General features: G+C 39.4%; 1 protein-coding gene across 5 annotated transcripts in view; it reads left to right on the top strand.

Moving 5' to 3' along the window:
- ARHGEF10 (Rho guanine nucleotide exchange factor 10) overlaps positions 1–12,637 on the top strand; it is a 178,707-nt gene that overhangs the window by 90,720 nt on the left and 75,350 nt on the right. For all 5 annotated transcript variants that reach the window (XM_010591875.3, XM_010591874.3, XM_010591873.3 and 2 more), the window contains 3 exons: positions 3,837–4,007; positions 6,132–6,277; positions 10,668–10,849. In XM_010591875.3, coding sequence (XP_010590177.1) covers positions 3,837–4,007; positions 6,132–6,277; positions 10,668–10,849 — 499 coding nt within the window. The remainder of the gene's footprint in view (positions 1–3,836; positions 4,008–6,131; positions 6,278–10,667; positions 10,850–12,637) is intronic.

Raw genomic sequence — 12,637 nt, 5'->3', positions numbered from 1 at the left:
GCACAGCATGACTTCTGTCGATGCACCTTAGTCCTCAGAGTGACAAGAGTTATAATTTTAGTAATGTATTAGTAAATGCTTCAATTAGTGCTGGTGTCGGCGTCTGCTACAAGTACTAACTGGCGGGAACACGAAAATTGTTGACTTTTGTGACATACCAGAATAGTTTGTGTTTTTTTTTTTTTTTTACTTCATTAAATTTGGGCTTAATTTTTAAACTAGCTTGTTAGCTTTTGGTTAAGTGTTAATAAAATAATGGCAAATATTTTGGCTGGGTATTTTTCAAAATATATATATTTTTAGACAGAAATGGTGAGGATAGATCGTTGGAAACAGAACAAAAAGCAAGCAAAAGCGGCAGAGAACAACCTTAGGATTCTCCACCAGACGGTTCACCAGTGAACATCAAGAAGAGTCACGTGATTCCACTTAGTATTTGGGTAGCTCTTTAAAATGTATGCAACTCTTTTGTTTCCATTATTCTTTTAAAAAAGTTCTGGAAAAACTAAAAAAAATTTTTTTTTTTTTTTTTTTTAGTTCTGGAAAGGAAAGTGTTATTTCTTCTTCATGAATTATAAACTGGGCCTCATAAACGTTAATGTTTTGTCCAAGGCGACACAGCTAGATAGTAAAAAAAAAAAAAAATAGTAGAAGTGCTAAAATTCCAACTGGGTTGTCAGGCTCCAGATCCAACACCTGAGTGATAACTGTCAGTGCCATCAGGAGGAGGGCAGCTGACTGAAGCACTGAGGACATAAATGACCTACCTTTTATATTATTGGAAACCTTGGTGGCGTAGTGGTTAAGAGCTACGGCTGCTAGACAGAGGCCTGCAGTTTGAATCCACCAGGCAATCCTTGGAAACTCTGTGGTGCAATTAGACTCTGTCCTATAGGGTGGCTATGAGTCGGAATCGACTCGATGGCAATGAGTTTGGTTTTTTGTTTAATTATATTGTTGGAGCCCTGGTGGCATATATTTTTAATTATATTATTGGTTCGAATCTACCAGCTTCTCCGTGGGAACCCTATGGGACAGTTCTGCTCTGCCCTGTAGGGTCAGTGTGAGTTGGAATCAACTCAGGGGCAACGAGTTTTTATTACATTGTTCAGCATTTAAAAAAAATTGGTCCTTGTAAGAACTTTAAATTGTTTTCTTTTTACCACTTCCCTGTAAGTAAATTCGCTGAGGAAGGGATAGGTAGGAGCTCATAAACTCTGAATTCCAGTTGTAATAGACTCAAGAATCTTGGCTTTAAAGCACTTCCATTTAAAATGCTTTACAGGAAGTTCTTCGAAATTGTTACCCTTAGATTAGTTCATGTATAATTTTAGGTTAGTTCATATGTAATTTTTTCTTTCCTTTTCCTCCCCTTCCCACCTGGAGTGCCTTCTTAAGATTTTGTTAGAGTTTTCCATAAATGACATGTTCACCCCTTGAGCAGATAACAGTCTGCAGCCTAATCTGATGTCTCCCAGAAATGGAACAGGGGATCCCAGATTTGTATGAAGGGTTTTCTCTCACGACCACTTTTTTGCCATATGCAATTAGTTAATTGCTGGTATGCCTTAGAGCATTCTTTGGAGGCAGAAAAAGGTGGGCCCGCGTTACTTTAGAAAACGCAGTGCTGAAATAAGAGAAAGGGAGATTCTAAGCCTGGAATACCCTGTGGACGTGAGCAGAGGCACCGTCTCCCCAGATGATGATGTACGCAGGCACTTGAATTATTAAGGGTGAGGAGGCAGCCTGGAAGAGAACTGGCAAGCATGCACCATCCCTCCAAAGTTCTGCTAAATTCCTCCTGGCTGGGGAGGGCAGGAGGGAGCCCTGGTGGCGCAGTGGTTAAGAGATTGGCTGTTCACCAAAAGGTTGGCAATTCGAATTTACTAGCCACTCCTTGGAAACTCTGTGGGGCAGTTCTGCTCTGTCTTACAGGGTTGCTATGAGTTGGAATCGACTCAGTGGCAATGGGTATAGGGTGGGCAGGGTGGGGATAGCATGGAAGGCTAGTTTATTTTAGCCTATTCTTGTTTGCCTTTTCTACCGCTTCCCGTGAATAATCAGGCAGTCTTACTAGCTGCTCCTTGGCTGTGCTTTAAGGTCCTAACAGCAGCACCTTGTCAAAGTTAGCTCTCCTCTGACCTTTTCACCTGTAGTTGCTATATCACGACTATTCTGCATAACATGAGGTAAAGCTGACTCAACCCCTGGCTTCTCTGGGTCTGTCTGTTTCTAACAAATGGTCCAGAAACATCCATCTGCTGTGTGACCTTTGTGGTACTTTATCCTGACTAGCAGTTTCTCTTCTACATTGCACAAAAATAAGTAATAACGTTTGGCAACAAATAAATGCGTTAAACTCCACTCTCATCTCGTGTGGCTTTGCTGATGGAGGCTGCTAAGCTCGTGCAGAATGCCGGAGGAGAGAGTGGTGGTTCTTCACTCTGGAGTTGCTCAGCTTTGCACATGCGTGATGCCTGTACTGTTTATAGCGGTCTGATTCTCTTGTACTCACCAGCGGTGTGTAATGTTGGCACTGGGATTAGTTTTATCCATTTTTGTTTTGATAAAACTTGGTATGATTCATAGGGAAACAGACATACAGAATAGTGTATTGTTACCCATTCCACCGGAAACATAATCATTTATGCTGTGTTCTTATCAGATTATTAAAAAATATTTATGAAGTTGGGGGCACTGTTGAATTCCATTGCTGCGTGGCTCTTATAAAATTCAGTAGGCAAGATATGGAGCCCTATTTAATTCTGAAAAAGGAAGTTTCAAATTCACTTTTGCCCTCTCCTTCAACAAATGTCAGCATATTATATGTGAAAGCAGGTTGAAAAAGACAAAGCTCTGTATAAAATCAAGATGACTTTCGCATACGTGTTGCTCTTTGAACTTTATTCACTATTTTAACATTTTATTTAATAAATCTCCTTATTTACGATCATTATCATCATTTTGTACCATGCAACCTCCTAAAAGCTCTCCTTGCTTATCTGATGGATCAGAGCTGCAGAAAACTCTGAGTGCATCACGCAGTTGTGTCAGATTCCCTTTTTTAGTATGGCATTCGGGGAGGAGGGGGGGACTCGAGGTAGCCATCGTAAGAGTGAGATCCTGATGTGTGAGTCAAAAGCACGGGTACAGTAGCTGGCACAACAAAACTGCTGCACATTTCATATTTGGAAACTGATCTCTTTGAACAAATAGCTGGGAGAAGCTTAGAGGGCAGTGAGTTGGTGTTGCTCATGGTGAAACAGTTTAGAAAAGGATATCTGCAAAGGTGGCACAACTTGAGGAATGTAACCAGCGTCCCTGAATTGTATATTTAGAAATTGTCAAACTGACCTACGTTTTGCCGTGTATCTTCGCCAAAAAATATAAAAAAATAAATATTAAAAACATAGCCGGACACGCCTATGCACGGATCCACTGGTCCGACTCGAATCAAGAAATCAATTTGGTTGTCGTCTTGAGCATAGTTAGAGAGAGTAAACTGTTTCCAAGACTGTGGCATGTTAGTATTTATAGTGTTCTTTATTATAAAACGCTGGCTTTTTTTTCCATTAGCAGTGCCATTTAATAAGTCAATTTTGTTTTCGCAAAAGGAGCTATTCAAATGTTCAGCCAAATCGTGATTCACATAGCTTAGCATCCTTTCCAAAGTGCCTAATTTGTTTCGTGAGAAGCAGCTGATGTCATTGCCCTCTTTCCACTTGTCAGTTTCTGAATGATGCAATTGTTGGAGGCTGGAAGCTTGCATGTGATAACCGTCCACTCCCCTCGACATCAGAAATCACACGTCTACCATTTTTCCTTGTTTCTCAAAGGATATGTTGAAGAATACGTCCAAGGGACATCCTGACAGGCTTCCTCTTCAGATGGCGCTCACAGAGCTTGAAACATTAGCGGAGAAATTAAATGAAAGGAAAAGGGATGCTGATCAACGCTGTGAAATTAAACAGATAGCAAAAGCCATAAATGAAAGATACCTAAACAAGGTGGAGAGAGATTTTTTTTTCCAACTCTATCCTGAATTAATTTTGTTTTATACTAATAAGCCATCAGTTGATTTCAGCCATTTATCACTACTTTTTTTTTGGAATGTTAATAATTCTTATGGCCAGAGATCTTAATTAGGGGTTGATGGAGATCTTCAAGAGGAACCATTGTGACACAGTGGATAAAGTGCTTGGCTGTAACCAAAAGGTCGGCGATTCGAACCTACCAGCTGCTCCAAGGGAGAAAGATGGGGCTGTCTGCTTCCGTAAAAATTACAGCCTTGGAAACCCTTTGGGACAGTTCTACTCTGTCCTGTAGTGTCATTGTGAGTAGGAATGGACTCGACAGCAGTGGGTTTGAGGTTTCTTTTAGAACTTCAGGTAAAAATTATATGCAAGGCTTGAATTATCTGTCTGTATGTGCGTGTTTTCAGGAAAAAGATTCATAGATCCATTAGATTCTCAGATGGACCTGGGACCTCAAATAGATGGAGAATAACTCTCTTAGCTTAATCGTACTTTAAAAAAGCAGTGTTTTTTTTTAGGTAATAGTAATAAAAGCTCAGAATAATTACAGATATTTTTATTTGTGCTCATCTGTGGATGGGCAAAGCTATGTTATGAAAAAATGATGCATCGTACATCATGAAAGCAGTTCACTTGCAAGGCTATACTGCAGCTTTAGATTTACAAATTCACTTCCCTGCAGTTGTAGTCTAATTTCACATAGGCTTTTTTTGCCACGTTTGTTTAAGTCCTCGACCCACGGGAAGATCTTAGTTTGTATAAAAAACCCAAAAAAAAACCCAAACCCGTTGCCATTGAGTTGATTCTGGCTCATAGCGACTTTATAGGACAGAGTAGAACTGCTCCATAGGGTTTCCAAGGAGTGGCTGGTGGGTTTGAGCTGCCGTCCTATTGGTTAACAGCCGAGCTCTTAACCACTGCACCACCAGGGCTCCTTAGTTTGTATGAGCAGTGTTAAATAATTATGTATGATGTTCAGTGTTGCTAAATCACCTTTTGTCTGTAAGGGGAATTTCCTGTCTTATAATGCCACTTAGTAATTTAACTATGAGAACTTTATTGTGATATCATTTTAAGCTGCAGCTTTTAGCTTTCTCTGATTCTTCAAATGATTTTTTTAGCAGTTTTTATAAGCAAAAATTTTCATTAAATCATATTCTCGATGTAGCTTATATGTTATGTAAAATAGTGCTTACATACAGTGTTTGAATACCCATCTCATACAGAGTAAGCCTGCAAGGCATATAAAGAGCAATGATGCATTACTCACAGTACATAAATATGTATGTACATGACTTCATCATTCCGATGGGCACGTCAAGAAAAACTAAACAGTGAGATTGGCATCTACAGTGATTTGCTAAGAGCTAGACACCTGATGTGGATTTAGGATCAGAAGGCCCTCGAGACCATCTGGGCTAAGAACTGTAAATTTTCTATTTGGTGGTTGTGTTCACTAAGAATGTTTTCGCTGTGACTGTTGTCACTTTATTAATGAATACAAAGGGTCTTTCTGAAGAACTAATGATACTCTGGCTCAGCAGAATAAAAGAGAGAGTAACACTTTAAAAGTGTTAAGTATGCCACCCTTCAGTAAAAGGAAAATTACAAAAATAATTGTTTTCACTTACAGAGGTTTCTAATTGGCAGAGCGTTACCCGTAACAGAGTGGTTAACCTTGGAGTGAGAGTCCGTAGTGAACAAAGCGTATTTTCAGAGAAGTCGTTTTAAGAGAATGATAGGTCAAAATACAGCCCTCATTTGCTCAATGTTTTAGCAAGAAATCGTGTTCACAAGGAGAAAGTTAGATCCTATTGGCTGTTACAGTACAGCTGCAAATGTTGATGTTTGTAGGACATTTAGTAAAATGAATTAAAAGTCACTTTCTGAACTTGTATATGCATCCATAAAGAGGTGAGTGAGACTGTAAGAGTGGGTGAGAATGTGTGGACTAGCTTTAAAGAAAAAAAACCTATGAAAAGTTAACCCTGTAAACTCATGTTTTACAACACTTCTTTCTCATCTTTTTTTTTTTTTCCTTCCCCCTTGGTGAAATCAATTGTGGTAACTTTGTCAAGTGTTATTTTGAATACTCAGCTTCTCAGCAGTGGAAATAGGTATCTCATCCGATCTGACGATATGATAGAAACAGTTTACAACGACAGAGGAGAAATTGTTAAAACCAAAGAACGTCGGATCTTCATGTTAAATGATGTACTGATGTGTGCTACGGTTAGTGCGCGGTAAGATTGCATTTAATTCACTATATTGGCTTTATAATTGCACTGTTATGTGTGTCTGAGAATAAGTAAATAACTTCATTGATTTTCTCATCTGACTGAACTGATCTGTACATCAAAACTTAATCATCTAGTCCTGTGATTGAGAGAAGAAAGCCAAAACCACTGCAATCGAGTTGATTCCGACTCATAGCGACCCTACAGGACAGAGCAGAGCTGCCCACAGGGTGTCCAGGCTGTATATCTTTATGGAAGCAGACCACCTCATCTTTCTCCTGCAGAGCGGCTGGTGGATTTGAACCGCTGACCTTTAGGTTAACAACTGAGTGCGTTAACCACTGCACCACCTTAAAATAAATAATCTTATTTTTAAATGGATTCAGTATAAGTCACCAGGTCAATCTTGATAGAAATTGGGTACCTGTGGAGGTATGTTTATCTTTAGACAAGGCTGGTGTTGAAGCTAAAAACTAAATTGAGTGTCTTTTGTAATGCTCCTAAATAATTTTGCAGTTCTTTTTTTTTTGGTCATTGTGCAGGGTCTTCCGTGTTAGCCACCTCCCCGTAAATACATCTAAAAAATAAATACATTTTTGTTATATGTTATTCTTATATAATTAGATTTAGTATATTCATACTCGGTATAAACCTACTAATTTACTGTGTCTCCTCAGTTTTTTCACTTAAATAGTCTTGCATCAGAATTGTTCTCCACTCTTTTTTTTAGTAGAACATTGTAGTTTGCCGAGGACAGTGGCGAAGTTCAGAGGTCTTCAGGTACAGGGAGGTTATAAAGGAGCTGTTGTAGAATTGAGTGTCATACTGTGGGTGCTGTATAATGTAATACACGTTAAAGTGGCACCTAGGAGCCCGTTCACAAAGGCTTATGAGAGTTAGTTGTTAAATTTTCAGGAGTTTTGGGAGCTGGTTGCTAAAGCATTATAGCTTGAAATCTTCCACGATTGGAGTGTTTACAGAAACTAGCAAGTGCTGTTCCGAGAGCCAGTCGTGTAACATTCACCAGCACACGGCTGAACGTGACGATTTCATGCCGGTCATCGTCACTGGAGCCTGGTGGCACAGTGGTTGAGGCTCAGCTGCTAACCAAAAGTCGGCAGTTCGAATCCACCGACCGCTTCTTGGAAACCCTGTGAGGCAGTTCTACTCTGTCCTCTGAGGCCGTGATAGTCAAAATTGACTTGACGGCAATGGGTTTGGTCATCCTCATTAAGGGTTCCTGGTGGCATAATGGTTAATCACTCAGCTAACTGAAAGGTCAAAGGTTCAAATCCACCAGCTGTTCCACAGGAGAAAGACCTGGTGATCTGCTCCTGTAAAGATCACAGCCTTGGAATCTCCGTGGGGCAGTTCTGCTCCGTTCTGTAGGGTCTTTATGAGTCAGAATCGACTCGATGTCACGTAACAACAACATCATCACCGCCGACTCACTATCAGATACATGTGCCCCGCCTTCCCCACCGTTGCTGTAGCATCTGAGGCTGAGAGGTAGTGTAGATTAATACCTGAGGTCACACTATGGAGTCACGCTTCTTAGAGTTGTAGTCCAGCCCCACCTCATCCTAACTTTGAAAAATTACCTGACCATTCTAAGCCTCAGACTGCTCATCTGTAGAACAGGGATGATAACAATTAAAATAATGATGACAAAGGTCATAATGGCCTCGTAGGCTTGTTGTAAAGATTAAGGTGAGAAAACTTATTAACACGGTCAGCACAGTGCCTGGTACGTAGCACTACCCATAATTATCATTTTTTATTATTTTGTTTTTGTTTTCGCTTAGAGTGTGGTGGCTACAGACTAAGTCTAAAAAATACAACAATTTTAATGATGTCCCTTTTTTGTAAAGAGTTCTTTTTATTTGAGTCATACCAATGGCTCAGCCTCTACCATTGAATTTCCTTTTGCCACATGTTGACCCCTGGCCACAGTCATGTGCGGCCTGTATTCATAGCTCGTTAGCTTCCCCCATGTAGAAAAAAGTCACCTGCATTCTTGCTTTGGGGCTGCAACTGACTTAGTGAGAGCTGTGAAAGGGCATAACTTCAAACTTACTCAATTTGGGCTGCTGTAGCACAGTTTAGAGAAGTGTTTAGAATAATAAGCATCAAGAATAAGGCATTTCTCCTTCTGTTTTTCCGGTATTATAAAAAGTTTCTTGAAGTATAGAAACTAATAAAACTTAATTACCAGAATGGTAGCCAGGTTTATTTGTTCAAGGAACCTCCCCTGTTTCACGTAACCCCTGTTAATCCACACTAAACCGGTGTTAGGACGATGCTGACCCCGTCTCCGTTTCTTCGTCCGCATGTTGGGAACAGCAATGGTTGCCCACCGCCAACCGCAGGAAATGCAGGGATGGGAAACGAGATTACGTATGTGAGATCACTTTGTAAGCAGCAAGGTACTTTACAGATATAGGTGTTTCTTTTGAAATTTTGGTTCTCATTCTTAATATTTCACAAAATGTGGTGGGAAGAGGATCCCTGCCTCAAAATCTCAGAGAGAGACTCAGATCTGAGCTCAGAAGTGATTCTTAACCCACTGAAGGGCCACCGTTTTAAGAGAGCTCCAGCTGCTAACCACAGGGTCGGCAGTTTGAATCTACCAGGTGCTCCTTGGAAACCCTATGGGGCAGCTCTACTCAGTCCTAAAGGGTTGCCATGAGTCAGAATTGAAGTTATCAGCATGAGATTTTCAGTGGTACTGCCTTAAGGTGGTGAAATGAGGATCTTCCTGTAGGTGATGGAATAAACCAAACCAAAACCAACCCCACAGTCTTCAAGGCCATTCCAACTCCTAGCAAGCCTATAGGACCGAGTAGAACTGCCCCATAGGGTTTCCAAGGTTGTAAATCTCTATGGGAGCAGACTGCCGCATCTTTCTCCCCAAGATGATAGAATAGGAATATGTTTTGTTAGGCTAAAATACTAAAGTTTGCCCTCAAGATCCCCATTATAGCCTCTGAGGACATCAGGAGTCCCAAATCTCCTTTATAGGAATGATGAGGATTCAAACAAGAAGAACAGAAGTTTTGGTAAGAATTCATGGGCATCTCTACCTTTTTTATGAATTTAAGGCACACTGTAATTCATAGATACACAGTCTGTTTTACTTGATTCGGCGTCTGAATTGTGCTTCCTCCTCCTTTGCCCTTTCCGTGTGGACTAGAAGTGAATGTTCTCTAATATCAGAGGGGAGTTGGACAGCGTGGGTGTGAGTCAGCTCCCAGTAAGTCACGTATTTCAGTTTAAAGCACAGCATTGGACATTTTGATTATTTTTGTCTGCATTTTTATTCTTTAAAAATATATCTTGAAGAAAAACAAAAACATGATTATCACCAGAAGTCAAAATAACGGTTGCTTCCTAGACACTGATCTTCAAAGACAGAAGGGGCCTAGGCAGGCATGTTGAGAAGTGAGGCGGGCGGCGACTGGTTTCAGAAGCGGGAGGTCCATGGGTGACATGTTTACGTTACGTTGATTTTTTGCTTCTCTAAGCAACCTCATAAATGTGGATGTTTGGATAGTAGGAACATCTGTTCGTGATAATAAAGCAGCATTCTAAAGTAAACGATGAACATCAGACACACTCAGTAATTCAAACTGAAGTGAAAGATATGATCACCAAATCAAAATTGTGTTCTTCCCTCAAGAAAAGTAATGGTTGCTTCTTGAGGGCTGGGTTTTCATGAGTACGGAGAGAAGTAGAGGGGTGCTGGCAATGTTACAGTGGGAACTGGGTGGCCGTTACACAGGTGTTTGCTTTGTACTTATTATACGGCACTTGTTTGTTTTAGACATTTCTCTGCATAGATGTTGTATTTTATGATAAAAGAAGAAAATAAACAATACAGACCATGGGTTTTTTGTCCACGTAGTTTCTATATACTCAATAAAATACTTTAATCGTGGAATATAATAATCTTAATTCTTTTAAAATAATTTTAATAGAATCATGTAAAAGTATTTTAGAGTTAACCCATTTAAAAAAATAAGAATACTTGTTATTCACATTGGAGATTTTACCTTTTAATACTATTCTCAGAATACTTGCAAATGTTTGGTTAGATAGCCATCATAACTATCTAGCTTATTCCTTTTAAACTTTTATGGAAAACCTTAAAGCTTTCTGGGAAATCTGCCATTTCACAATTCTCCCTGTGTTTTCTGGATCAAAGAGTTGAAATAGTTCTTTTTCTGTCATCTAATTGGAGACCTCATACAGAAGAACCAAATGGTAACTATTTGTAAGAAAATCAGAAGCACTGTAATTTAACAATTAAAATGTTTCTCACTTGAATATCCTAAGGGGTGAAAAATATCGTTAACTTATTCATGTAATCAAATTAAAAAAATTCTATCTGTTCCAGCACCTCGCATGAAAGCAATGCTATGATATCAACCAGCCAAAGGTATTTATTAAAATGGAGCGTTCCTCTCGGACACGTAGAAGTAATAGAATACGGCAATAATGAAGGCCCCGGAGAAAACAGCAGGTATCCCCCAGTGCACTCGCTGGAGAGCCTGCTGGTGGTTGCCAATGCTAAGCCAAGTAAGTGACTCTTTCATTAATATTCTCGCTAGTTGTGGGGACAGTGTAACCTCTGCCGTCATCCGGACTCTCCTTCCTCAACTTCTAACACGAAAATAAAACAAAGTTAAAAAATGGCACATTTGTGGGAATAATGCATTTTTTTACAATCTGTATTTTATGTTGTCTGGTAACCATTAATATGGCCAAATTGGTTACTGATGTTTGAACTTCTTTTACCAGTTCCGGTTCCTCCTGTTGGTTTATGGTTAAGCACGCGGCCGTTTGGAAGTGTATTCAGTCTTCCCAGTCCTGCTTTATGTTCTGCGTTTCCCACTGAGACGATGAGATCTTAAGCTCGTGTCATTTGAGCGTGCGTTGAATAGATGCAGAGGAAGCCCCAGAGATTGCAGACCTTGGTTACTGGCTCAGTCTTGTTGCTGACTTGCTTACGGTGTTGTTAGCGATTCTCATTTCTCTTTTCTTTAGTTTCCCCCATGGAGGTAGTACTTGTTACATACGAACTTCACAAAATGAAATGAAAGAAGGATGTCAAGATACTTTGGAAATGGTTCAACAGTTGCATACTATTTATGAGTATTGTTACTAAATGTTGTTCCGACTGTACGTTTTTAGCTTAGTGTGGTCATTACCTCCTCTTTCTTTCTTCCTTTTTTTAAAAATCCAAATAAAAACTGGTTAAGTTTTATTTGCTGACTGGTCTTTGACCCCGTATCTTGGAGCAATTAAAATGCAGTGAATGGGAACTTCCAATGAATCTTTTTACGTATCACATGAACATTACCCTTTTCCATTATTTCATTTCTGACATGTTCAGAAGCAAGAAAGCAACTTTTAAGTAAGTTACCTTTTCTAATTTAATATGCACACTGATCTGGATTTACAGGAACACGCCATAATGAATATTAGGTCTCATTTGCTATGACATCTCTTATTTTTCTTATTTCTTTAGGGTTAATAGTCATTCAGTTTGGTGATCGGCCAAGCAGGCTGCTTCTTTGAGCATACGATTACCGTTCTAAACTTTTGAATTGCTGGCTACTAAACCATGTTCCTATTTAAAGTAATAATGTGGGAAACCTCTCAACTAAACTCGAAATACTGGACTGTATCCCAGATACTCAGGATGGAGTGTGTCCTGAGGAGTGGTGGGAAAAAGGGAAGAGAGGGAGGGAGAGAGGAAGGAAGAAAGATAAGGGTAGTGGTGGGAGTGGGGGAGAGAAATGATTTTTCAAATACCCTTCATTAAAATTTTACAAGGGCAGCTGAATGTCTTGTTTATTTGAAAGTTTCTAAGTCCAAAATTATTTGAAAATACTGATTTTTAAGTCCTATTGATGGTTTGATTTTGTGAACAAAAATGCCTTTGTGTATTTTATAATGATGACAGTATCAAAATGTATTTGTCATTAAAAAAAAAAAAGGAGTGCCTTATTGTGTTCACATAGCTAAAGATGACTCTGATCCATCAAGTAGGTACTGCGTATTACATGCAATACGACATTTTTTTGCTCGTCTTTTAATTTATGGCTTATAGCGACAAAATCAGAAATAAGATCAGAATTGTTAACAGTACTAAAAACATAAAGCACAATGGTTAAATCATTTTTATAACATCATGGAAGAAAGAACCTGGAATGAGTTTATTACTGCATTGGAGCCCTAAATTTTCCTGTGGTTTCCCATCAGCTGTGGCAGAAGAAGACATGTTGGCCATACGATAGTTCTTATTGTCTATTCACATAAAACGTTACCACTTCAGAGAGTGAATCTTTTTCTTCATGCTGA

The sequence above is a fragment of the Loxodonta africana genome, chromosome 12 (genome assembly GCF_030014295.1).
Source record: "Loxodonta africana isolate mLoxAfr1 chromosome 12, mLoxAfr1.hap2, whole genome shotgun sequence".
NCBI lineage: Eukaryota > Metazoa > Chordata > Mammalia > Proboscidea > Elephantidae > Loxodonta > Loxodonta africana.
Note: the sequence above shows the minus strand (reverse complement) of the source record. Positions and strands in the feature narration are given on the sequence as shown.